General features: G+C 43.7%; 2 protein-coding genes across 3 annotated transcripts; one reads left to right on the forward strand and one right to left on the reverse strand.

Annotated features, from left to right (window-relative positions):
* Positions 1-4,927: 4,927 nt before the first annotated feature.
* Positions 4,928-17,262, reverse strand: rfx6 (regulatory factor X, 6). 2 transcript variants are annotated; one of them, XM_086061184.1, is made up of 21 exons: positions 16,459-17,262; positions 15,169-15,226; positions 14,568-14,730; positions 14,354-14,477; positions 13,335-13,396; positions 13,167-13,244; positions 13,051-13,078; positions 12,585-12,692; positions 12,435-12,512; positions 12,231-12,344; positions 11,234-11,283; positions 10,940-11,099; positions 10,532-10,676; positions 10,303-10,412; positions 9,081-9,198; positions 8,664-8,786; positions 8,382-8,594; positions 8,028-8,250; positions 7,273-7,634; positions 6,834-7,031; positions 4,928-5,794 (listed from the first exon to the last, which is right to left on the reverse strand). In XM_086061184.1, exons 3-21 carry the CDS (start codon positions 14,708-14,710, stop codon positions 5,658-5,660), a joined length of 2,574 nt encoding a protein of 857 aa, XP_085917310.1. In that variant the 5' UTR covers positions 14,711-14,730; positions 15,169-15,226; positions 16,459-17,262; the 3' UTR covers positions 4,928-5,657. The 2 variants fall into 2 exon arrangements, with proteins under 2 accessions (XP_085917310.1, XP_085917309.1); XM_086061183.1 differs by lacking the exon at positions 16,459-17,262 and having other exon boundaries at positions 15,169-15,337.
* On the forward strand, positions 16,452-23,312 carry tdrd15 (tudor domain containing 15). Its single transcript, XM_086061182.1, has 5 exons — positions 16,452-16,784; positions 17,366-17,435; positions 17,744-22,735; positions 22,812-22,924; positions 23,094-23,312. Exons 2-5 carry the CDS (start codon positions 17,380-17,382, stop codon positions 23,105-23,107), a joined length of 5,175 nt encoding a protein of 1,724 aa, XP_085917308.1. The 5' UTR covers positions 16,452-16,784; positions 17,366-17,379; the 3' UTR covers positions 23,108-23,312.
* The last annotated feature ends 421 nt before the right edge of the window (positions 23,313-23,733 follow it).

Raw genomic sequence — 23,733 nt, forward strand, 5'->3', positions numbered from 1 at the left:
AAATATGTTCTAATTGAAAGTACGAATTAAACCAAGAACGCAAGGAATACCCAGATGTTGTTCAGCTAGCAGCTAGCTTAAACCAAGGCTACATCGGTTGGATACTTGCGAAGGATTAGTTAGCAAAATATCATCAAGAATCATTTCACGTTGCTATCAATTAGAAATACGTCAGAGAGGGTTAAGTTAACAAGTACACAGTCATTGCAATTGATAAAAAGAATTCCATTTTTAGGAAGACTGTCCAGTATTTGGCAAGTTCACAAGTCGTACTCAAGCCTAGCCTAGCCTAGCCTAGCCTAGCCTAGCCTAGCCAAAGCCTTTTGCCTTTTTTGTTCTTTTGAATAAATCCTACAGATTCTATTTGTTTCCCGGTCTTGCCAACCAGCTTCCCCGCATTTCAGTTCCTTTTATCACATCGTCATTTAGCTTTGTTTTTGTCTTTTATTCTGTTTTCTTTTAGCTTTTATTTATTTATTTATTTATTTTATTTTAACGGTTTTTATTTGGTTGTCTTTTAGTTTTTTTTAGCTACTTGAGCCAAGTGACTGACTGGCAACCAGTCCATTGACATTGATGGGCGACCATTCCAGGGCATAGCCCGCCTTTCGCCCCGGTCAGCTGCGATGGACCTCAAGCTCACCCGCCGCCCTAACGAGGACGAGCGCAAAAGAAATGGGACAGGCGGACGGATGTTTGGCCATTTAGCCTCCTCCTTCAGCTCCTGCAAGCTCTTGATGAAAAGACTCGCCAAGGACTTTGCCGCCACCCGATAAATTGGCTCGTTAAAAGCTCGGGTGAGTGACACGCCGCTTGCATTCAGCGGCCGCGACACAGGTGCAAACTGATAGCCCCCACCCCACTTAAAAAAAAAAAAAAAAACCTAATTAAAAAAATAATAATAAATCACAGGCACACAATCAGACGGGGTCCTGCTTGATCGATACGCCATTTTGTTTTGCGCCGATTGTGGCGCGAGCGCAAACACGACAGCAAGCGATCGATGGGGGGAACGTGTGAAGGAGCACAATGAGCCAAGATGTTTCCATCCCAAGGCCAAAGACGCGTATGAATGAACGAGGGGGACAATGAAAACGCTGTGAATAAAGGTGTGTGCGTGTGCGTGTGCGTCTACCCCGTTACCCTGACACCACCAAAACTGCAGCGGCGGCGGCGGCTAGCGGCGGCGGCGGCGGCAGGCATGAATACGGCAAGACACGGCGCGTGCCGTTTGATATTCCAGTTGAATAAAGGGCCCGGCGTGAAGGGGGTAAGGCAAATAGGGCTGGTTCGGGGGGGGGGGGGGGGGGGGCGGCGGGGGTTTATGTTGAGGGACGCGGGTTGGGAGAGTCGGGCGACCAGTCTCCAAGCAACTCACAATAGAAGGTCAGCCAGAGGCAGAAAGGAAGAAGGTGACAATACGGGAAAAAGTACAAGATCGTCTTTTATTCTCGCGCGGGTGGACGCGTGCTCGAAGGCGCTGATGTCCCGCAAATGAAAAGCTGCTCCAGATTGCCTAACGCGGGCAAAATAACGATGAAATTAATCAATTAGGGATTGGACGGACGACACATTCAAACATACTTTCGAATACGTTATTTGCAAATATGTTCAAACTCGGGGTGTCAAGCGATTATATGTATTTTTCATCGGAGTTTCATGAATTCAATAATTAATTAATCACAAATTTTTGATCTGTTCTAAATGTACAATAAAATATTTTTTTCTATGTTTTCAGACTCTTATTAACATAAAAGTGGAAAAAACTAAACTAATAAAAATATGGCTGCATATTTTAGTCATTGATACAGTAATTTCATAATTCATCAAATTTAAAAATGTCTGAACATACATGAGCGTACTTGAATATACATTTGAACGCATTTAATTAAATAGAGTTGAACTAGTCCTGTCAAGAGATTAAATGTTTTAACTAATTTGTCGCACATTTGTGGAATTAATCGCGATTAATTGCAATTAACTCATTTGCTCCCAAAAATGTATGAATACGTTCTATTTTAAATGTTATAAGCGTCCCAAAGACGTATTTATATGTTTTTCCCCCAGAAAATGGCTGGGAGTGAATGAGTTAATCGCGATTAATTAATCACATTTTCTAGCTTGTTAGAGGTATTGTGTAAAATGTTGGAATTGATGTGAGGTTTAGTTCTCCAGCAGCGTTGGGCTGCGAGGCCCCGTGGACGTAACTTGAGCAGAGAATTTTGCAAGTTAAATTTTTTTTTTAATTTTAAATTAATCTCCAGATTTTATCGTTCAAATCAAATATATTTACTCCAGATTGGTAGTCCCACACTTCCCGGTCAAACTTTTTTTTTTTTGGATAGTTTGCGGCAGTGTGTGGAACGTACGTACCCTAACTAAAAAAAAACGTGACTTGGCCGCATGTTGATATTTGAATCATTTTCTTTTGTGACTTGTGTGATGTATTATGTTTGCCAAGGCAGAGCTTTTGTGGCCATCAATGAGAAAAAGAAAGCCGAGAAAGTCGAGAGGCGCTTTAACGCTCGGCGAGCTTTCGCATGAAAGCGACGCGCACGCAAATCAAACAGTAAACAGCAACAAGGACGAGCACGACAATAGCGGCCAGGCAGGGAATGTTGCCTCCTTTCAAGTGTATCTTTCTATGACACGCGGGACGACTCCAATAAAAAAATACTTGTTATTGAATAATCAGCGGCGCTTTGTGGCAGCGGCGGCCAAGAATTTGTTAAAAGACACTCGAGAGAGGCTTGTTTAAAAACGTAAGCGCAAGGCTGCCGACAACTTTGCGCCGGTCTTGCCAGGATGACGCCGGCGCCGATGGCAGATAGTTGTGACTTTTCCGCCTCAATGGCGGCGCTGGAATGCTTTTGTCAGTTGCAGTCGGGCGTACGGCTGACACGTGCGGCGCTCGGTGTCAAAGTGGAGACGATGTACTGGAAACGACCAGACGAGACAATAAAACGTTCGGCACAAAAACCATCATCATCATCAATAGAGGAGCAGTTTTTATTTACCATTAAAAGGTACAATGTAAAAAAATTATAATTGTTTTTTGGTGCTAAAACTGTCATTTCAGTTGGAACAACTTTAAAATGTAAATATATTATTTATTATTATTTATTTATTTAATAGTATTTCTTTGTTGTGAAATGCAGCAAAACTTAAAATATTTTGTTAAATTGCCCAACTTAAAATTGTATTTAAGTTTGTTGCCTTGAAATTTTGATTTCACCCAATATATATATATATATATATATATATATATATATATATATATATATATATATATTAAAAAAATTACAGTGTAGAGTTGATAAAATAGTACTAAAACCAATGCGAAGGTTAGCAGAGTCCCTAAATTAACAATGATTTCATCAAAATAATAATCACAATTAATTTGACTGATATAAAAAAAATTACTATTCATTTCAAAATTTTGCATTTTCTTTTTCTTTACTTTCAATATAACTTAAAAGGACGACTAGAAAATAAAAACAAATACAGTTAACGCAAAAAAGCAAAAACAAAACAAGCCTCTTGCAGGCAGCGTGGTGCATGGAGAGAAACACACCACGATAAAAAGAGTAGAAGAAGAAAGTCGCACTTGAACTTTAATACAATTTGTTTTTTCACCGATGAAGAAGAAAATATGGCTGGGAATGTTGTCGTGTGTGTTCCCTTAGCATTGGTGTATGATGAAGAAATAAGTTAGCATTAAGCTGGTGATCTTTCGAAAACAAAGTACGTGCTGCATTTAAACGCAACGTGTGTAATTATTTTAGTTTTGTAGTAAAACCAAACTGCAAGAACCTTTTCAACTTGATCAACTTTTTTCTACAATTAGAATGTTTTTAATGTAGCGAAGAAATCAAAATCATAAATACATTTGGATTAATATGCCTACAATCAACACGTACATCAAATTGTGTTATCAGTCAGCATCTGCTGGCAATGCTAAAATTGACAATAACAGAAATCGGAACAATTTGATTTTGGTTTTTGAAGCATTTTTTTCCAGCGTTGCTAAGGCCAAGTTGACTTAAATGAACTTTCTTGAAATCAAACTGCACTGCTTTTCTCATTATATTTTTTCTTTTCTTTTTTGTAATTATTTCTCATTTTCTAACCTTGGAGCTGTTTTATTCCATCCAAAGCAAAAGCAATTAAGTTTATTTGGAATGAGGCGAATTCACAAATTCAGAATGGTCGCGTAGGTTAAGTAAACCTTCAACGCAAAAGCAACGTGGAGTCTAAAATGACTCACTAATTGGTACATTTTGGTGAAGTTACCGTGCCTAATATTGTGACCACTTTTATGGGTGGGAAGCTCAATGGCGACACCTGGTGGCACAAAGCTGCTGTTTTGTTTGTTTTTTACTTGGATAATAATAATAATAATAATACATACAAAATACGTGAAAGTGCTTTTTTTATTTTCATAAATTCTAGAATATTCATTAATTGTTTTACATGATTTTTGCAATAAATATTAAACATTAAATTAAATATTTGTTTACCTTGGATAATAATAATAATAATAAATGTAATAAAAACAAAATAGGAAAGTGCGTTTTTTTTATTTACATAAATTCTAAAATATTCATAAATTTTTTACTTGATTTTTACAATAAATAAATAAATATAAATATTAGATTTATATATAATAAATGCAACCTTTATTCAACATTATGTATAGTTTGTCAATAATATATAAAGACAACTTGAATTGATAATGACTTCCTGCACACATACGTCATTTTCCAATATGTTTTTATGTTGTTGTTTTTTTAAAGACAAAATATGTGAGTGAGGCCATCTGGAGTGCGCACGTCGCCATGTTGTAGTTAAACATTGTGGGAAAGTTTACCTTGGGCCTTCTGTTGTTGTCACACGAGCGCTCGGCCAATTGTGGTCCGCCATTATTGACCGAGTAATTAAAAGTACTTTAAGGCGTAACACGCTGTAACGCACACACACGCCGCCATCTGTCACCGGGAAGGCAGATAAGAAGACAACTGGGAAAGGGGGGGTGGGGGGGGGGGGTTGGCAATTTGTCACCTGTTATTGAATGGAGCTTAAGAAATCTAAATATAGCTTAGAACATTTGACACGACAAATGAAAACTTATATTTTCTCAACATGTGCTTTCATTACATTCCATCCGGCTGACTGCTTGTTTCCATGGTAACAAGTTTATTCAAATGTGGTCGCTCAATGTATCAAAATAAAGAGTGTAATTGCACATCCAATACATTAGGTGGCAGTGGCGCTTTCATTGTCAGAGGATTACAACAAATGTATTGACAAATGATGCTAATTATAGTCGTGAAAGAGAGTTGGGGGGGGGCGTGGGGAAAATTTCTTCCTGGGTGGGGCGTAACAAAAAATAATTGAGAAGCACTGATCTAATTTGATATTGCTTAATTTAAGTGTAAAATACAAATGAAAGCTGACTTCCAGACAGGAAATGACTGTCAAGTCGCATTCGCAGATTATTTGACCTTTCTCGTGAAAAGTGCAGCAGCAAAAAAAAAAAAAAAAAAGTTCCAAACATTGTCTATTTACAGCAGCTGCAGGCAGGAATGGAAAAATGTCTGCCACATCTTCGTGACTAAACCGGCGTCCACGGGCGAGGTGGGCCTACCTCGTATGTGTCACGGTACCCCCCGGGCGCCCATGAAGACGGTGTCGATGGGGGGCAGCGAAGAGACCGGGTCCTGCTGCTGCGACAACGAAGCATCCTGGGAGGAGAACGGCGACGAGGACGCGGCGTACATGCATGGGGCGGAGCCTAGCAGACAATACGTGAGACACTGTAAAATTACAGAAATTAAATTGAACGAACTAACTAACTAACTAAAACCAAGAAATATAACAAACCAGCTAAAATGAACTCAACTACCAAGTTGTCTACTCTCTAAAGAAAACTAAAACAGTAACTAAAATCAATAAGTTAAATATTGCAACTAATTAACAAAAACAAGAACTGTAAAATACAAATTAAAACGAACTTAACTACTGACTAAATTGTTTACTTTCTAACTGAAACTAATCACAGGAATGAAAACCAATTAACTACTGAAACTAAAACTACAGTAACTAAATTAGGAAAACTAACTAACTAACTAAAACCAAAAACTGCAACAAACCAGCTAAAATGAACTTAACTGCTAAGTTATCTCCTGTTGTCTAAAGAAAACTACAGTAACTAAATTAGGAAAACTAACTATCCAAAACCAAGAAATGTAACAAACCAGCTAAAATGAACTTAACTACTACTGTCGACTGCCTAAAGAAAACTAACACAGTAACTTAAACCAATAAAATGACAAAAGTTAGCTACTGCAACTAATTAACAAAAACAAAGAACTCTAAAATACAAATAAAGAATAATTTAACTACTGACTAAATTGTTTACTGTCTAACTGAAACTAATTGCAGGAATGAGAACCAATTAACTACTGAAAACTACATTAACTAAATTAGGAAAACTACCTACCTACCTACCTAACTAACTAACTAACTAACAAAACTGCAACAAACCAATAAATGAACTTAGCTGCTAAGTTATCTGCTGTCTAAAGAAAACTAACACACCAAATAACTAAAACCAATAAACTAACAACTAACGAGAAGTAGCTGTTGCAACTGACTAACAAAAAGGAAGAACTGCAAAATGCAAAACAAAAAGAACTTAACTACTAACTAAATCGTTTAACCAACTGTCTAACTGAACCTATTTACAGGAATTAAAATTGATTAACTAACTACTGAAACGACCTAATCTTGTACGTGATTGGTGGAGCAACACAAGACGTTTGGTAGCTCACCCGTCGCATTGTGGACGTCGCTGAAGAAGGTTCCGCTTTTCCTGCCGGGCCGGTCCAGGATGTTGAGCGGGTCGTGGACGTCCGAGTACGGCGAGCGAAGCAGCAGGAGGGGGCTGACGCTGCTGATGACCGACACGTGCTGCTCCACAACTGGCGCCATCCGCTGGCTGTCCAGGTAACTGCCGTTTGTGAAATAATCTGTGGCGGGAGGCCAACAATAAACATCACGTTACGTCTTGGATTCATGTTTTTTATTTTATATTACTTTTTTTTACAAAAACACTGGAATCTTCTAAGAAAATCAATTATGGGATTAAATTAAAAAAAATTCACAATAGCGCGTGGCTGAAAATTTGAATATTCTGCCGTTTTTTTTTTTTTATATAATAAACTCATAATCTTCTAAATTCCAATTGGCAGCTGTGTGTGTTCTGCTTACCGCTTTGTCCCGAAGCGGAATACGTCTGTCCCGTGCCACCACCTCCGCCTGCGCCGGAATGGTTGATTCCAAAGCCGAATCCCTCGTCGGCATCCAGGATGTGAGCCGCCGTGGGAACCTCCAGACCGGCATCACTCGGGATGGCGTCTGAGCCGGAGCCGTAGCCGGAAGCCGGGCGGGAGGAAGACGCAAAAGGGGTCAGCGCGCAGGTGGGAGTCACGCCGGAGGAAAAATGTTGGGCGTCGCCGTAGAAGACGTCTTTGGCGGCCGGCGGTTGGTCGTCAAAGGCGGGGTAACGACACAGCTGGTAGGCCAATGAGGATGTCGGGACGGAAGACGAGTACGTGCTCTCGGACTCGGGCCTTAATACAAAAATTGACCAGATTCAAGACGGGAAAAAACTAAACTGAATTTGAGATTTTAATCTCATATTAATCATATTACAAGATTGAAATCATAAGAAAAACTGTATTTTCCTTAAGAATAAAGTCAGAATCTTGAATAAAATTTAAAAAAAAAAGACAACACTTTAAAAAAAAATCTAAATAGTAAGTTTATCTCCACAAATACAACCTTTATTCTTTCAAAATAAATGAATAAATAAATAAAAATGATACTTCTGAGAAAAAAAAAAAAAAAAAAACTTTAAAAGTCTACTTTCAGTGGGACTCTAATATTACGCATATTTATGTACCGTAATTAACCGAAATCCTAAATTTTAAAAACCCGCTGCCCAAATGAGAGTTGCAGCTGACCTGAGTCCAGGCTGGTAGGCGGATGCGGATGGAGGGAAGTATGCCGGGCAGGGGTACAAAGTCTCCGGGAAGGCGGAGCCCAGCGAGGAGACGTAAGACGAGGATGAAGACGAGGACGACGTCGGGGCTCGCGGCCCCTGATTGATGACCGAACCCCTGTGCACCAGCGTCGCCGGGGAGATAGGGGGCGTCATGACGGAAGTACAGAAGTCTGTGGGACCGCCTGGAAAACACAAGACTTTTTTTTCTTTATCAGGTGTCAAAAGTGTGGCTTGGGGGCCATTTGCACGCTGCAGCTTGATGTAAATAGTGTTGAAATTTCATCTAATTAAAAATTTTTTTTTTTTTATGTACCTCCACCAAGGAAGCCAACAGAATCCGTCACCGGCAAGACGGCGGCAGCGCCCGTCTCCACCCCTCTTTGCCGATTGGTCGCCAGAAACATGGATGGGTCCTGTCCTGAGGACTCGTTCTTCACCGATTGGTCAACGGTCGACCCGACAGCCTTGTTGCGATTGGCTAGGAAGCAGGAACTGGGAGATGCCAAAAAGGCGGCCTTACTGGCCCCTGAGAGAAGCAAAGAGTTGTCAACTGTTGCGGAATGAAGCCGGAGATGCTAACATGTGCTAACGCTACCTGCTTTTTTCATGTGTTTGTCCAGAAGGTTCTGCAGGTCGTGCTCCTTGTCGTTGTTGAACTGCGTTTCCAGCGCCAGCAGGATGTACTCGTCCAGAAGCATCCGGATCAGATGGAAGGAACCTGAACGACACCGGCCACGTCGTTATGTGCTCATTTCATAACCCATGGATTGGCTTAAGCCTGAATTTGCTCCGTTTGTCCAGCAGGGCGTCAGGTGGCGTGTACGCGTGTGCCTACGTGTTTATTCACACGCCGTGTTTAAACAGCGAGCACACGACCCCGAGATAAGACTGTTTAATGATTACTATTTATGGCGGCATTGTGTAAAGAAGAGCGCCGGCACAAAATGGAGACTCGGAATGATTAATGGCGAGAATCTTAATAGTTTGGCGACAATGACGACGGCGAGCAGACCGAAGCTGGCGGCGTTGTTGAGCGTCAGGTTGTGCATCACGCGGGCGCCAAAGAAGCTCCAACGCAGCAGGAAGTCCTGAGCTCGCTTCTTCACCGAGCGCCCGTTCTGCTTGCCCGGCTGACAAAACACAAAAAGGAGCACATTAGCATTAACCTCTCACACATACAACGAAAAATTCTCACACATGACAAAAAAACTCTCATGCACCAAACATTTCTGACCCTAAAAAAATCACAAAAAAAACTCTCACACATCCCCAAAACTCTCACACAAGAATAAAAACTCTCACATTAAAAAACTCTCACACAGAAACTCTCATGCTTCAAATATTTCTGACACTAAAAAAACTCTCATGACAAAACATCTACAAAATGCTCCATAAATAAATAACTCACATAAAAATCATACACACTTGTTGTGCACTTTACTCAAAATAACATTAACCTCTCACACAAAACTCTCATTCCACAATTTACTCATACATAAATAAACCTCACACACCCCAAAACTTGTCACACTCACAACTCTCACACCACACAAAAACACAAACCCAAAATTCATACACATCAAAATTTTGTGCAAAAAAACTCTCCCACACAGAAACGTTCTCACTAAAACTTACACACATCAAATAACTCTCACATTGCATATATCATCCAAAAAAAACCTCACATACACAGTTTTGGATCTCTGTGTACAAATAGCATTAATCTCTCAAAAAATGACACACACAAAAAATTCTCACACATCAAAACAACACTCTCACCAAAAAAAAAAAAAATATTTTTTTTTTTACTCTCACAAGATTTTTGTACTATTAGAGTACTTTTGTGTTTTATTTCAATGTTAAATTATGAGGTGCTGTAGTTGTCCAAAAATAACATTAACCTCTCACACTTAACAAAAAAAACTCTCACATTTATTTAAAAAAAAAAAGAAGCCCTCTCTCACTGCAGCACACTGAGGGAGGGACTTTCACTTAGACAAAAGATTTTCTTACTTTTTTTCTCTGTATAGTAAGAGAGTATTGATGAATACGGTCTTTTTTGTATTTGCTGTTTTTGAGTTATTGTGTGAGGTGTAGAGGTACAGTAACTGTTCTTTTTGGTCTATACTGTGGACCCCCACTTTTAGGGATCAGGCCGCAAATAGCAAAATTGTAAATGCATTAAAAAATAATGATCTGCGAATAGATGAATTTATGATGATCATCACAAAGACCTTAATGACTTTGTGCTCCACAACGGTGTCCAGCCACTCCACGAAGGACTCGACGGTGGCGTTTTTCCTTAGAAGCTCCTTTAGCTCCTGGAAGACGGCGACGGCCTCGTCTGCGGGGAAACAAACGCGCCGGCATCAACCACAACGTCTTGTCGTGTACACCGACGCCAAGCCCAAGAAATCTTCGTTTGGCTCCCCCTGGCGGAGGTAACACTGAAGGGCGACTCACAATCGGAGTAGGCGTCGCGCAGTTGCTCTGCGTTGGCGTTGATGCTGAGCAGCGAGTGCAGGCTGATGCTGTTCAGGTCCACGTTGTCCATGTCCGCCACCATGTTGCTCACCACGCTTTGGTCAAACAGCGCCGGACGCGCGATCTGACGAAATAACCAAGTTGTATGTAAACATAGACATGTTTACTGAGATGAACTCATTAATTGCCAACAACGACTCAGGTCGTCCATTAGATTCAAAACATTCAGTACCAAGGACGGGTTTTTTCTTGTGTTGACATGGGTACAATCAAACTTTTTTCTGGTGAAAGAAGAGTTAATTCTTTCACTTGATGTAAAAAATAATCATGAAACACAATATTCTAAAAATGAACATTATCTTGGGACTAAGGTAAGGGTCACGTTACCTGCGCCAGGTGCAAGAAGGACGTCTGCCGCTTGAGGGAGGACACGAAGCGGCGCGCGATGGGCAGCTTCTTGGCCGCAAGGCATTGTGGGAGGTTGTCCAGGGAGGAGGCCAGCCACAGCTCCCAGTGCTTGGCAAAGCTGCGGATGTCCGCCAGCAGGCTGACAAACGTCAAACATCACTTTATTAGGAACATCATTTGGTCACGCACGAAAACACTCAATCAATGAGATAGTTTGGGACGGTGTAGCTAATCAAATGTTTAGGCCAGCACTAAAATTAAGAGGAAGCAAACCTTTCAGGCATTTCTTGCATTGTGGCGGGAATGAGGACGTCAGTCAAAACCTGAGCAGAAAAAAACAGAATAATAATAAAAAATGATGATAATAAGTCTCATTATTAGGCATGGGCCGATTTCCGATTCTGGTGGTATAATAATATCGTGGTATCAAAGTATAAAAAATATTTTTTATTCATTCACTGCCATTGACGGCTATAAACGTCAAAAAATCATTTAGACTATTTCTATTAGTTGAACTTTTTTTTTCCACTTTTGTTAACAAGAGTATGAAAACCTAGAATTGTTTTTTATTGTACATTTAGAACAGATATAAAATAATTATGAATTAACTAATGAAGTCATGCGATTAGTTACGATAAAAATGTTAATCGCCTGTCGCCTTTAATTTTTAATAATCTTTTTTTTAAATGAATTTATGGCAGTGAATAAGTTAATTGCATGACTTCACTAGTTAACTCACGATTAATCACAAATGTTATATCTGTTCTAAATGTACAATTAAAAAAAGTATAGGTTTTCATATTCTTGAAAAAAATGTTAAATAGAAATAGTTCAAATATATTTTTGACGTTTATAGTCGTTAATGGCAGTGAATAAGTTAAATGTCATGTTTTAAGGTTTCAATTACTATGAATAAAATATTTTTCTTCCATCACTTTTGGTTTTATTAGATTGTTAAAAAGTTCCTGTTTTTTTGTGTTACCCTGTTTTATGTCCTGCTTTGAAGTCCCCTCATAAAAGAAGAGAAAAGCTCATTACTGGCGAAAGCCAGTATTAGCGGTTATTGATACCTTTGAGGTGACCCCAAAATCGATATTCATCAGTGCCTTTAAGGAAGGGAGGGAGGGGGGGGATAGTAGTGTGTTAACTGATAAGAAATCTGTCATTTTGGATCACGTCGGGGTCACCAATTGTGGAGATGCAGTAAATGACAAAGAGTTGAAGAAAAATCATGATTCTTTCACTCTCCACACAAAACTCATTGGTTTACCTTATACAAAATGGAGTCGCACACGCACAAGATGTCCACCAGCAAGGGGTTGTCCAGCAGGGGCAGCAGGTGGTCGGGCATGCCCTGCCAGAAGTGCAACAGGAAGTTCTGGATCTGGAAGAGCGTCACAAGAAGACACACGTCAGCGTCACGCCGAACGAGCCGGCTCGCTGGAGCGCGCGCGTGCCGAGGCCAGGACGTCACCTCGTCAAAGTTGACGTTGATGGCGTTGTCCAGGATGCACTGGCAGTGTGTTTTGTACATCATGATCAGCGTGTCCACCTATTATTACGACATCACATTTATGTATAATCTTTATTTATTTATTTTTATTTTTATTTTTTTTACACCAACCTTATCCCTGGAGATGTTTCCCTGCAGAATAAGGTGCTGAGCGCTGGGGAATTCCGGAAGCAGAGTTCCCGTTTTGGAGCTGAGCGAGTATTTCCTGGTGAAGCCTCCCTGCGCACAAGAGCTTTAACAGATTTTCTCGACGCAAGGAAATTCTGAACATGTTCAAAATTTGAACCAACAGCCGCTGAATGTTTGCGAACCACAATGAGAAGGGTTATTATTGGGGCTGCATAGAAACATATTATTGTTAAGAATTTTTTTTTGGGGGGGGGGGGGGGTTGACTTCCCCCTTTAAGGGAAGCCATTTTATACTATGAATATTCATGAGATATCCTTCACTTACAGTAAGAGCTCCACTTGCTTAGCAACAAGTGACAAAGTTTAAGCTAATACTCCATACGAAATAATAATAATAATAATAAGGCTGCACTTGAATACTATAGTGTGTGCGCATAGAAGACGCTACCTCATTCTTCATCTTGCTTCCAGAAAATCTGCCAACGAGAAGGAAATAAAAAAAAATTAAAAAAATTAACTGTAAATGTTCAAATAATAGTGTGAATGTTGTCTAACATTTTTTACCTGGTCAAACCTTTCCCGGAGTAGACAGAGTGATAGTAAGCGCTGCTCTCTTTGATGCCGATGCCGTAGTAATGATACCTGTCGCGTGAACAGCCGGCCGGATCAATGGCGAAATCAAAACGATTCTATTCGATATCATGATCATGAAGGTTTAAAAGTGGTGCTTACTTGGAATGTCCCCGGGTTCCCAATCTCCTTGTGGTAAGGAGAGGAAACTTCTGTCGGATGGTCTGATTGGGTCAAATCAAAAACATCGTAACAAATCGTGCGACACAAATGAATTCCAGCAAGACCACTAGGTGGCAGTATTGCTCCAGGTTTTAGTCAAAAGGTTGGTAGTTTGACTTTATTTGACTTTTATCATGCACCAGCTAAGCTATTTTAGCTGTTATGACCATTAAGAATGTTAAAATGTCTGCCAGTAGAGAAAAAAAGTTGTATCATTGTTACAAATGTCACCTTTTTGTTTTGTTTTGTGTGTGGATCCTGGTAAACTTTTATGGATTTTAAAGTCCCTATAACCAACCTGAAAAACTCACTTAGTAGTTTTAGGGGGGAAAAAAATCAGCCCCTAACACAATTTTAATTGGACGAGAGATTTGAACAAGAATTCAGCCATTTTGGATTGATTGCGCTCCCTGGAACGTTATCACAACAGGACGCACAAAAATTATTAAGTCCTAAATTAAACAGGAAGTCAACCTTAAACATTTCTTGACAATAATATGTTATATGTGACCTCACGAGTCTAACCATGACATTCTGATTAATATTACATTTGTGGAATATGAGTTATGCAGCAAAATCCAGCCATTTGTATCCATCTCAGGGGGCGGCCATTTTGCCCCCATTTTTACTGTCGAGTGAAAATGACATCACAGTTGCTCGGGTCTCAGGTAACAACCAATCACAGCTCAGCTTCAGAAAACTGGTGAGCTCTGATTGGCCTGAGACCTGAGCAACTGTGATGTCATCTACAGGCAACAGCAAGTGGCAAAATGGCCGCCCCCTGAGATGGATTTAAAAAAAGCTGGATTTTGCTTCATGAATCATATTCCACAAATGTAATATTAATCATAATGTCATGTTTAGACTAGTGAGGTCACATATAGCATTTTATGGTCAAGAAATGTTTAAGGTTGACTTCCCCTTTAAACAGGAAGTACATTGTGGAAGGAAAAAAGTACTTTTCCGAAAGTGGCAGCACAGGCGGGCTCCAGCTTGACTTTCCTGCAGAAGTCCAAGTAGTGAGCGTAGAGGATGCAGCGAGGGAGACACACACCCTCGCACACAATGTAGTTCTCCTCCAGCCTGGTAGGTGGCACCACAGCAATCATCATCATCATCATCATCATCACCATGTGAATCATTTCTAATCAATTATAGCACGATACTGCTCACCACTGCAGCGTGAGGTGCGTCTGCTTCTTCTTGTCCTTGCTCATCTTGTTGTTACTTTTCCTGGAGCAAGCCAGGCTTGCTTTGGCACTCGGGTCCTCGTTCTGGTCCTGGTCCAGATCCTGGTCTTCCTCTGAGGACGCCATTTCGTTGCTGTCCTCCGCCTCTGAGGAAACCACACAAGGTGGACTCACGCACGTAGGGAACATGAATGACATTTCCTGGTTCTTTTTCTTTGAAATATATATATATTTTTTGTAAATACTTTTAATTATGTGAAGCACATTGAGTTAGCCGCCTTGCAGACAAACATTGTTAATATTTTACAATTATTCACTTTTTTTTTTTTTTAACCCCACATTTGATGGTTTGATTCAAGAAATTTAAAGTACCTTTGTTCTAAGTTCTGGGCCAATTTCTAACATCATCGTTGGAAACACACTGTTGACATTTTGTAGTTTGGGACCTTTATTCGTTTTTTAGCACCGCTATCTAAATTTAAATATTTAAATCCACCATCAGAAACGATATGAAGTTTCGACAATCAAATAGCTGAGAATGAACCTTACAACAATATAAAAAAATATATTAAATGTTTGCTTACCTGATTTGATGGCAGACTCGTCTTCCTGGTGAAAGCGTCCATGGAAAGTCGTGTCCTCCTGTGAGCCGCACAAAGTTTGGGTGAAAGCGCGAAGAGGAAAAAGTCGGTCAGAAGCCGACGTCTCGCGGCTGCGTTTCATCGCCATGGTCACACCGTGCACGGGCGACATTTGCATTTTGGATATAAAAAAAACGACGACAACAACAACAACAACGACGACAAGTAGTAGTGGAAGAAGATGCTCATTTGATCCTTAAGGCCTAAAATGGTGCAGAAGCATCTGGTGCATCCTTTTTTTTTCCAGGAGGAAGAAGGCTGAACAGGTGTCGTGCTGTGAGAAGGTGAGCAGACAGGCCTGGTGCAAGCGAGCATCATATTTACAGAAGAGCTTCTTAATCATTAACAGGGGGGAGGGGGAGGGAAAGGCTCATCCATCTGTCCATCCAGCACCATCAGCACCCCCACACAACCTGCACCTCCACTCAGCTGTTTACACTCACAATCCAGTCAAATAAAATACTCGGGTACATGCTTTATCTTTCATTATTTGCCAAATTTGATGTCACCAGAATGACTTTTTATATGGATGCCGTTGCCTGTTAGACTCTTTTTTTTTTTTTTTGCTTTCTAAATGAATGTATGTATTTCTTTCATTTGAAATTTGCTCTGTCCAATGTTTGACAACGAGGCACTCTAGTCTAAAGCGGCCTCGCCAGTCCAAAGACCTGGTCTACATTGCTTGGTGAGAGAATAACTAAATATGTTTGTACAAAACTGGTCATTCCTTTTGTGGAAATACAAAGGATTAATGAAACCACTTGCTTACAAAACATTTGGTGGGGGAAAACACCAAATATCAGTAATTTAAAAAAAACAAACGTAAAAACTAAATAAACTTATGTGCGGGTAGACTACATTTAAACATAAATTCCTTTTACATTCTGTATTTGACCTTTTACGCCACACAAAGACGCAGCTGAGTAAACAGTCAGGTGGCTTATTTGCTTAAGTACAGTTTGAATTCAATTGTGATGGTCATGAATTTTTCAAGAGGCAACATTTCTGAATATGGAGGTGACGTCCTTGTGACGTGTAAAGAAAATATCCACTCGAGATTATTTGCCACAAAAAAAAAGCAGGTTTACTTTTACTTTGTGGTTATATGACTGTAATCAATTAAAATTGTGGATGCGTCGTCTTTACAAACAAAAACAATCCTGATTCGAAACCATCATGAGAGCTTGTGCTACTGCCCCATCAAAAATCCTCATCATTTAATATCAAATGTACCTTATTTTATTCGAATAATATTCCGTTCCTGGCAAAGGCTTCGTGGCGGCGAACTTGTTGAAAAAAACACGTACGAATCAGGACGCTGACATTTGATGACTCCAACGCCACATTAAAATCCGTCTGGCCAATTAGGCGGCGGATTCCGGGTACACGTCCGTCATGTTTCACTTAGCTTCAAGCTAGCTAGCTAGCTAGCCAGCCAGCCGTGTATCATTCTTTTGCTCGCGGTGGCCACCTAAAGTCGGATAACAAACACGACGAAATTATCAAGTGGCACGCATTAAACGGTGGAGGAAAAGGTTCACGTAAAAGAGCGCCAACTGGTAGGGTCATTTAGCTTAGCATTGTCGTTGAGGTTGTGGCTAACTTATGAAAAGTCCACGTTAGCCTCCTGTAGTGTTCATTTCTTAACATGTTCATGAGGCAATGTGACCCGACCTAATGTTAAATCAGCAAAAAAAAAAAAAATCTCATAACGCAATTTAATGGTTTTAATAAATAAATAAAAACCAAAATGAAAATATAAAAACGAAGGCCAGCAGTCCAAGTTTAATCTTTTATTTTTTATTAATAGATATTCCAAACGGGTAATTTGACCTGCAACATAGCTGGAGGGCTAATTAATACTCGTGTCAAAGGTTATTTTATTCGGATTGCTAGGAATTTTTAATTTAACTCTTTGTGTAACACTGTTAAATGTTTTCCCCCCCTCAAAGAATTGTAAGTGGATGAAGTTCAGAAGTAAATGTGTACAGCAGATAGAAGTCAATGAATGTGTACATACAATGAAGTGCTGATTATTTGGCCTTGGCAGAGGTCTGCTCACTGCTCAAAAATGAATGGAGGCTTCCCATTTCCGAGCTCCTATTTTGCCGATTAAATAATTTGTTTCCTTCTTGAATAGGTTGTCTTTGGAAGATGAGCATCCCGAAATCAGCAGACATGCTGTCATTGTTGAACACGCAACATAACAGGTTAGGAAAATAAATGGATCGAAATTGTTCTATGCCTTAACTACAGATGTTTACTTTATTCATCCTGTAAGAACATGAAGTGGGTTTCATTGTAAATGTAAATACCCGAAATAATATACAGTGGTGCCTTGAGAGATGAGTTTTCATTTGTGACCCCCACTGCATGCTTTTATTGGTGTAAGAAAATTGTGAAAATTTAACACTGCCCGCGTCATTATGGTTGTGAGAACAACACCGTAATGAAAGATAGCAATCTTAATTTAAATGAGGGTAACAGCTGATTTAAAAAAGGACTCATTCATGTCCAGGTTTCAGGATTTAGGTCCACCTGGGCCGTGCGCCCTCTGGACAGTGGAGCTTAAGCTATCCCACTTGGACTGGAACCCCGAAGCAACCCTGATCTACTTCCAGGGACAGTACCCAACCATATCGGAGCTGGACTACATCATCCTGCAGCGGGAAATCCAGAACGCGCCCAAGACCACAGCTACGGTGGCCGTCGGTGAGTTTTGCCTGGTGGAAGATGTTCGCACAGCGCACTGGTACAGAGGACAGGTCCACATGTGCCAAGATGGCGTATGGGACGTCTTCCTCGTGGACGTCGGCGGCGACTTGCGTGTGGACGCGGCCCACATATCTTCGTGTTCCAAAGATTTGTTGCTCCTGCCGCCGAAGATCGTTTGCGGTTTCCTTGCGAACGTGCTCGCGCTTGACGACTGCCGCCAGTCGTCCCCCGTGGCGGACTTCCTCTCCGGCCTGATCGGGAAGAACGCGACCGGCTCCGTCCAAGCCATCCTGCCTTTTAGCGTTCTCCTGCTGGATATTCCCGAGATCAACAACGAGCTGGTCAGGCAGGGCTTTGGAAAGCATATGGACAAAGACACTTTTCTCCTGTTGGTGGCGCTACTCATCGAGGTGCCGCTCAAACCCCGCCAGCAGAGCGGCCAATCACGTGGACTGAAGTTCTATCGGGAAATCCTGCCTTTTGGCCAGCCCAGGTTGAGCTGCGGGACCCGCGCCAAAGTCCGGGTGACGGCCGCCGTCCACTCGGGCTTCTTTTACTGTCGGATGGCGAGTAAAAAGTCGCGTCTCCGGGACATGTCCGAGAAGTTGTCTGCCGCCTTTAAATGCAGAAGTGAATATCCTCGGCACAAGACTCGCGAGAATATGAGTTCTCTCTGCTCTGTGAGAGGCAAAAACGGGAAATGGTACCGAGGCTTTGTGCAGTCCCTCCCGGCCGACTCGCAAGCGCGAGTCTTGTTTGTGGATTGCGGATTCTCCGAATCCATCAAAGTGGAGGACATCCGCGGCTTGCCGTCCGATTTGTACTCCGCGCCCATCATGGCGTTCCCGTGCTCGCTCTCGTCTCCGAAGGCTCGGGACGAAAAACTTGAGAGTCAGCAGTTGAGTTTCCTCTTGGCGGGCTTGCTCGGGACCATCTTGGATGTGCAGATTGATGGTTTCAACGAAGAGCGGTGCCGCTACTTGATCACCGTCGTCGGGGTTTCCGATCAACGTACGACAGAAGAAATTCCGAGACGGCTGCCACAACTCAGAGAGGAATCCGATTCTGCCGCACGGGACGCGTACCCCCGGAAAGGCACCTCGTGCTACGAGAAGGTCGTGGGCCAAGAACTGGTCAAAACCCTGAAAGAGGAGGAGCTGCAGGCGCGGTCGGTGTTCGAGGCCTACCTGGAGTACGACCAGACTCCGCACAACTTCTGGCTCCGAACCACAAAACGAAACGAAGCCTTCCGGGAGATGACGGACAAAATAGCCGATCACTTTGCCGGCATGAAGCTCAAAGACGATATCCTGCACAACCCGGAGCCGGGAGCGCTTTGCTGCGCCATGTATGAGGAAGACTTTCACTTCTACAGGGCAGTGGTCACGAAAAAGCTCGAGCACGGCGCCGAAGTTCTTTTCATCGACTTCGGCAACGTTGAGAAAGTCCCTCACGCTTTGATCAAGAAGATTCCCGAGACATACGCCGGCTTTTCCGCGTTTGCCTTCTGTTGCAGTTTGGTGAACGTGACGCCCGTCAGCGACGTTTGGACCTGCTGCAACTCGGACTTCTTCAGGGCCACGACGTCCGGCAAGGCGCTGCTTGTCCACATTGTCCGCATCGCGGGCCACAAGTGCGTCGTCGACCTGCGCCGGGCGGGACGCGACCGCGGCCGGAGCATCGGCGAGCTCATGGTGGCATCCAAAGAAGCGGACTACTGGAAAACCATTCCAGTCGAACCCGTGGAGCAGAATCAGAACGGTGTGAATACGGATGAAGGGATTCAGGAACCGACTGCGAATGGAAACGGAGACCGGAACCAAGACGGGGACAACGGCGAGGAAAAGTCCGCTATCCGTCCAAGCTTTAAGACCTTAGATATCCGACCGGGTTGCGAGTTCACAGTCGAATGCTCTTGCATCAACTCCCCGTCGGATTTTTGGTGCCAGCTGCGGGATAAAATTCCAGATTTGGAGGATATGATGCGGAAACTTCAGCGGTATTACACAACGCATTCAGTTCCCCTCCCGAACGACGAGTCGCGTTGTGTTGCAAAGTCGCCTCAGGATGGGAAATGGTACAGGGCGTCCATCCAGGAGCGGCACGAAGACCAGGCCAAGGTGGTTTTGGTGGACTACGGCGTCGGCGCCCAACTTAAGTTCAACCAACTCCAGAGAATTTTGCCAGAATATGTTGAGCTCGAAGCTCAAGCTTTCCAATGCAGTCTTCGTAACCGACAGACCGGCGCGGCTGGAACCTCCGAGAAGATTTGTAACCACTTGAGGAGTTTTATAGTCGAGAGCTGGGACAACCTGAGGTGCCGAGTTGTGTCGCAATCCGACGGCGGCGGCGGCAAACTGTTGAACGTTGTGGAGCTCTACAACAGCGAAACGCAGCAGAGCGTTACGAGCCACCGCGCCGAACAAAGTTTGGCGAGGGAGAACTTTGCCGAAGAGTTTGCCTACTCGTCCTTCGACTTGGCGCCCGACCGCGAGGAAGAAGTCTACGTGACCCACATCAGCGGCGAGTGGGACGTCTACTGCCAGCTGCAGCGCAACAGCAAAACAAACGAGGACCTTGAAGTGAGCATCGCGGAGGAAGTCGAGAAAAGGAAGCGTGCCGGCGCTGAACGCGGTCCGCTGAAAGCGTGCCTGGCAAAATACTTGGACGGGAATTGGTATCGGGCCTCGGTTCGCAACGCCCCGACCCCGCTGCATCTCGGCGTCTTCTTCGTGGATTACGGGAATACGAGTATTTCCGAGCGGGCGCAGGTTTTGTCCATTGCCAAAGACTCGCGCCGGTTGTTGTCCGCGCCCATGCAAGCTTTGAAGTTCAACCTGGCGTCCGTGTCCAGGGAGGAGCTTCACGTGGAAGTCAAGGATTGGCTGGAAGACGCGGTCCTCAACAAGCAGCTGAGGGCCGTCGTCCTTGACGCGTGCCGCGACGGTTCCTTCGACGTCCAGCTCTTTGACGGCGACCTGAACATCAACGACAAGGTCAAGGACCTCATCGGCACAGCTTCGTCCAAACCGAAGCGCGCCGTGACTTTTGTCGACGTGCCGAAAAAAGACAATGTCGGGAGAAAGAATTTCGCAAAGGCCAAGTGGTCTTACGCTCCCGATGCCAACCAAGGCGAAGGCACGAGAGCACAACCGCACGAGAAACCTGCGACGGTTGAGAACCAGCACAAGCAACCTCGATCTCAAAACCAAACCCCCGCGAGGACAACAGACTCCAAAAGTCGTGCTTTGAAACCTTTTAAAGAACAAGTCGCCAACGTCAAACCGCAGATTGAAAAGACGGACAAGAACCCTCAACTCTTGCCGACAGACAGAAACGAGACAGCGGGTTGCAGTCGCCTCGCTTTTGTTTCCCACATCGACTCCATGGATAACTTTTTCCTGCACGTCTCGGACGACGAAGCCGCCCTCGCGGACATGGTCCAAGACGTCAACTCGGCGAGCCGGCAACCCTTGCGGTCCGCTGCCCCCGTGCGCTTCAACGACCTCGTCCTGGCACGCTACGACGAGGACGGCGCTCTCTACCGCGCCGTCGCCGGCGCCTACGAGGGCCGGGGCTGGTCCCGCGTCAAAGTCAACTTCCTGGACTACGGCAACTCTGCGGTCGTTGAGGCGGGACGCATCTACGCCTTGCCGCGGAAATACCGATCCTTGCCAGCGTTCGGCATCCGGTGTCGCCTGGCGGACCCCGGCCCGTATGCCGACGACGCCGCTTTCACGGAGGCCGTCACGGGGAAACCACTCGTGGTTCGCTTTGTCCGGAAAGGGGGGATTTACTGGGAGGTAAAGATGGAGATCCTCGAGCGTGAAGAAACAGCCGACGAACAAACGTTGAACACCGCCGAGGAAGCGGATGCTCCTGAATGTTGTGAAATGGATGACAAAGCGAAGGTTCGAGATCAGGCTGTCGCCAAAGTCGCAGGGGATGAACAGGGAACGTTCGAGGCCAGCGTTAAGGATACGAACAAAACCGCGACCTCCTATAAAACCTTCAAAACCAAAGCCAGGTACAAATTCAAGAAGAGTTTGAAGAATCGAGCCAAGAAAAAGAAGAACCGCGCAAACGCGTCATCGGGCGTCGCCGCTCGAGTACTGCAGCGAAACCAACAGCCGCTTGTGCCGCCGCGTCAAAGCCAGAATGAGGAACTTATGCCAGACTCAAGTCCCCATCACAAGCTGGTCTTTGCTCCCGTCTCTCTCGGTCAAGAGTACTCTGGTGTCGTTGCCTCGGTGAAGACTCCGTCGGAGTTCTGCGTGATTCTCAACGACTCGGCGTCCATCGTGAACCAAGTGGCCGTCTTGTTGGAGGACCTCTCCGAGTCCGCGTTAGCCCTTCTTCCCGACGGTTGCCTCACGCCCGGCGCCGGCTGCTTGTTCAGGTCGGTCTTCTTCGACAAATGGTGCCGCGCCCAAGTTCTAAACGCGGACTCATCCAGCGGGCTCCTGGACCTCGTCGACTACGGCCTCTGCGAGCGTTTTGCGCGGCGAGAGCGCGCCAACTTGAGGATAATCCCAAAAGATCTGCTCAAGCTTCCCAAAATTGTCTACCCCAGCGTCCTGCGGGGGGTGAGCCCCGCCCAGGACGACGGTCACTGGAGCGACGACGCCACGGCCTACTTTCGGAAGTTGTTGGACCGCCGCTTTAAGGTGGTCTTTCGACATGTTCTGTCAAACACACGATGGGCTGCGGAGGTCCTGGTGGACGGCGTCCATGTCGCCGGGAAGCTCGTGGGCGCCGGACATGCCAGGTACACGGACGCTATTCTGGGGCTCAGGTAAGCCGCCGCGGCCGTCTCAAGTTCTTCTCCCCGACGGGTAAGGAAGTCCGACTTGTTTTTGGGGCGTGTTCAGGTTTCAGGCGGAGTTTGCCAACACGGGGGTGGAACACCACCCAGAACCCGAGGTCGCCAATCAGGAGTTATCGGAAGGTTCTGGTGAAGTCGTGAAGCTGGGAAGGAGACAATGTAAGAAAACGAGTCAAAAGTTGGTTGTTCGATTCGTCGTATTGGTTTACGGAGGAATTTTTCAAAGTACAGAAGTCATTTCACGACACCTGTGAAAAATAATTAAAAAAAATACAAGCAATTATTGGTGAACATTTCTGACTAACGATTTTTCACTCTTCTGGCTCAGGTGTTCTGCAGTGACAACACCTGAAGTTGGAGCGCAGCGTTCATGTTGGGTCCAAGCAACGATTTAAGTTCTACGAATGTTAAGAGTGAATTGATTTTGACTCGTTCTTGTAAAATCTTGGATTTATGTTAAGTGCAACTCATTTCATTTCAATTGAAAAGCTTGTTGTTTTTGACCCCGTTTCAATTTGATGAGATATTAAAAGTTGCAGTTTGTCCATTTCCTGTCATTTCATTAGCATTAAGCATTAGCACCTTTAATTACTACTAGTTTTGTTTCATTGTAAGCGAGTGCACTGAAAACAGGACATCCCTTATTAAAACCCAAAGGGGAAATTAAATTATTACAGGAGCTAAAAAAAAAAATCATTTTAAAACAAACTCCAGCCTGACTGAATTTTTGGCTGCCTGCAGTTCCACTAGCAGCCTGTTGGTGGTCTCAAGATTTATGAAATTGCGTCAGATTCCACAGAATAAGAGACGAGCTGCACTCCCTTCATTCCCACCCAAACGGATCAACTTTTCAAGTAGTCAACCTCACCCTAACATGAACAAAACTGCTAAATAAACCAGATTCAAGGTTTCTAGGATGTGTTGTTGCAAATAAAATAAAATATTTTTTTTAGGTTGTAACGGTAGGT

Source organism: Leptonotus elevatus, chromosome 18 (assembly GCF_054856555.1).
Source record: "Leptonotus elevatus isolate MCC_2025b chromosome 18, RoL_Lele_1.0, whole genome shotgun sequence".
In the NCBI taxonomy this organism is placed as follows: Eukaryota; Metazoa; Chordata; class Actinopteri; order Syngnathiformes; family Syngnathidae; genus Leptonotus; species Leptonotus elevatus.

What these genes read in the sequence shown, in the direction of transcription:
- rfx6 (XM_086061183.1), bottom strand. Translation starts at nt 15,337, where the DNA reads ATGTCGCCCGTGCACGGTGTGACCATGGCGATGAAACGCAGCCGCGAG. An exon ending in GCGACTCCATTTTGTATAAG is followed by an intron (nt 11,284 to 12,230) that starts GTAAACCAATGA and finishes TTTTCTGCTCAG; the next exon opens with GTTTTGACTGACGTCCTCAT. An exon ending in TGGAGCACAAAGTCATTAAG is followed by an intron (nt 9,199 to 10,302) that starts GTCTTTGTGATG and finishes GTGTTTTGTCAG; the next exon opens with CCGGGCAAGCAGAACGGGCG.
- tdrd15 (XM_086061182.1), top strand. Translation starts at nt 17,380, where the DNA reads ATGAGCATCCCGAAATCAGCAGACATGCTGTCATTGTTGAACACGCAA. An exon ending in TTGAACACGCAACATAACAG is followed by an intron (nt 17,436 to 17,743) that starts GTTAGGAAAATA and finishes ATTCATGTCCAG; the next exon opens with GTTTCAGGATTTAGGTCCAC. An exon ending in GACGCTATTCTGGGGCTCAG is followed by an intron (nt 22,736 to 22,811) that starts GTAAGCCGCCGC and finishes GGGCGTGTTCAG; the next exon opens with GTTTCAGGCGGAGTTTGCCA.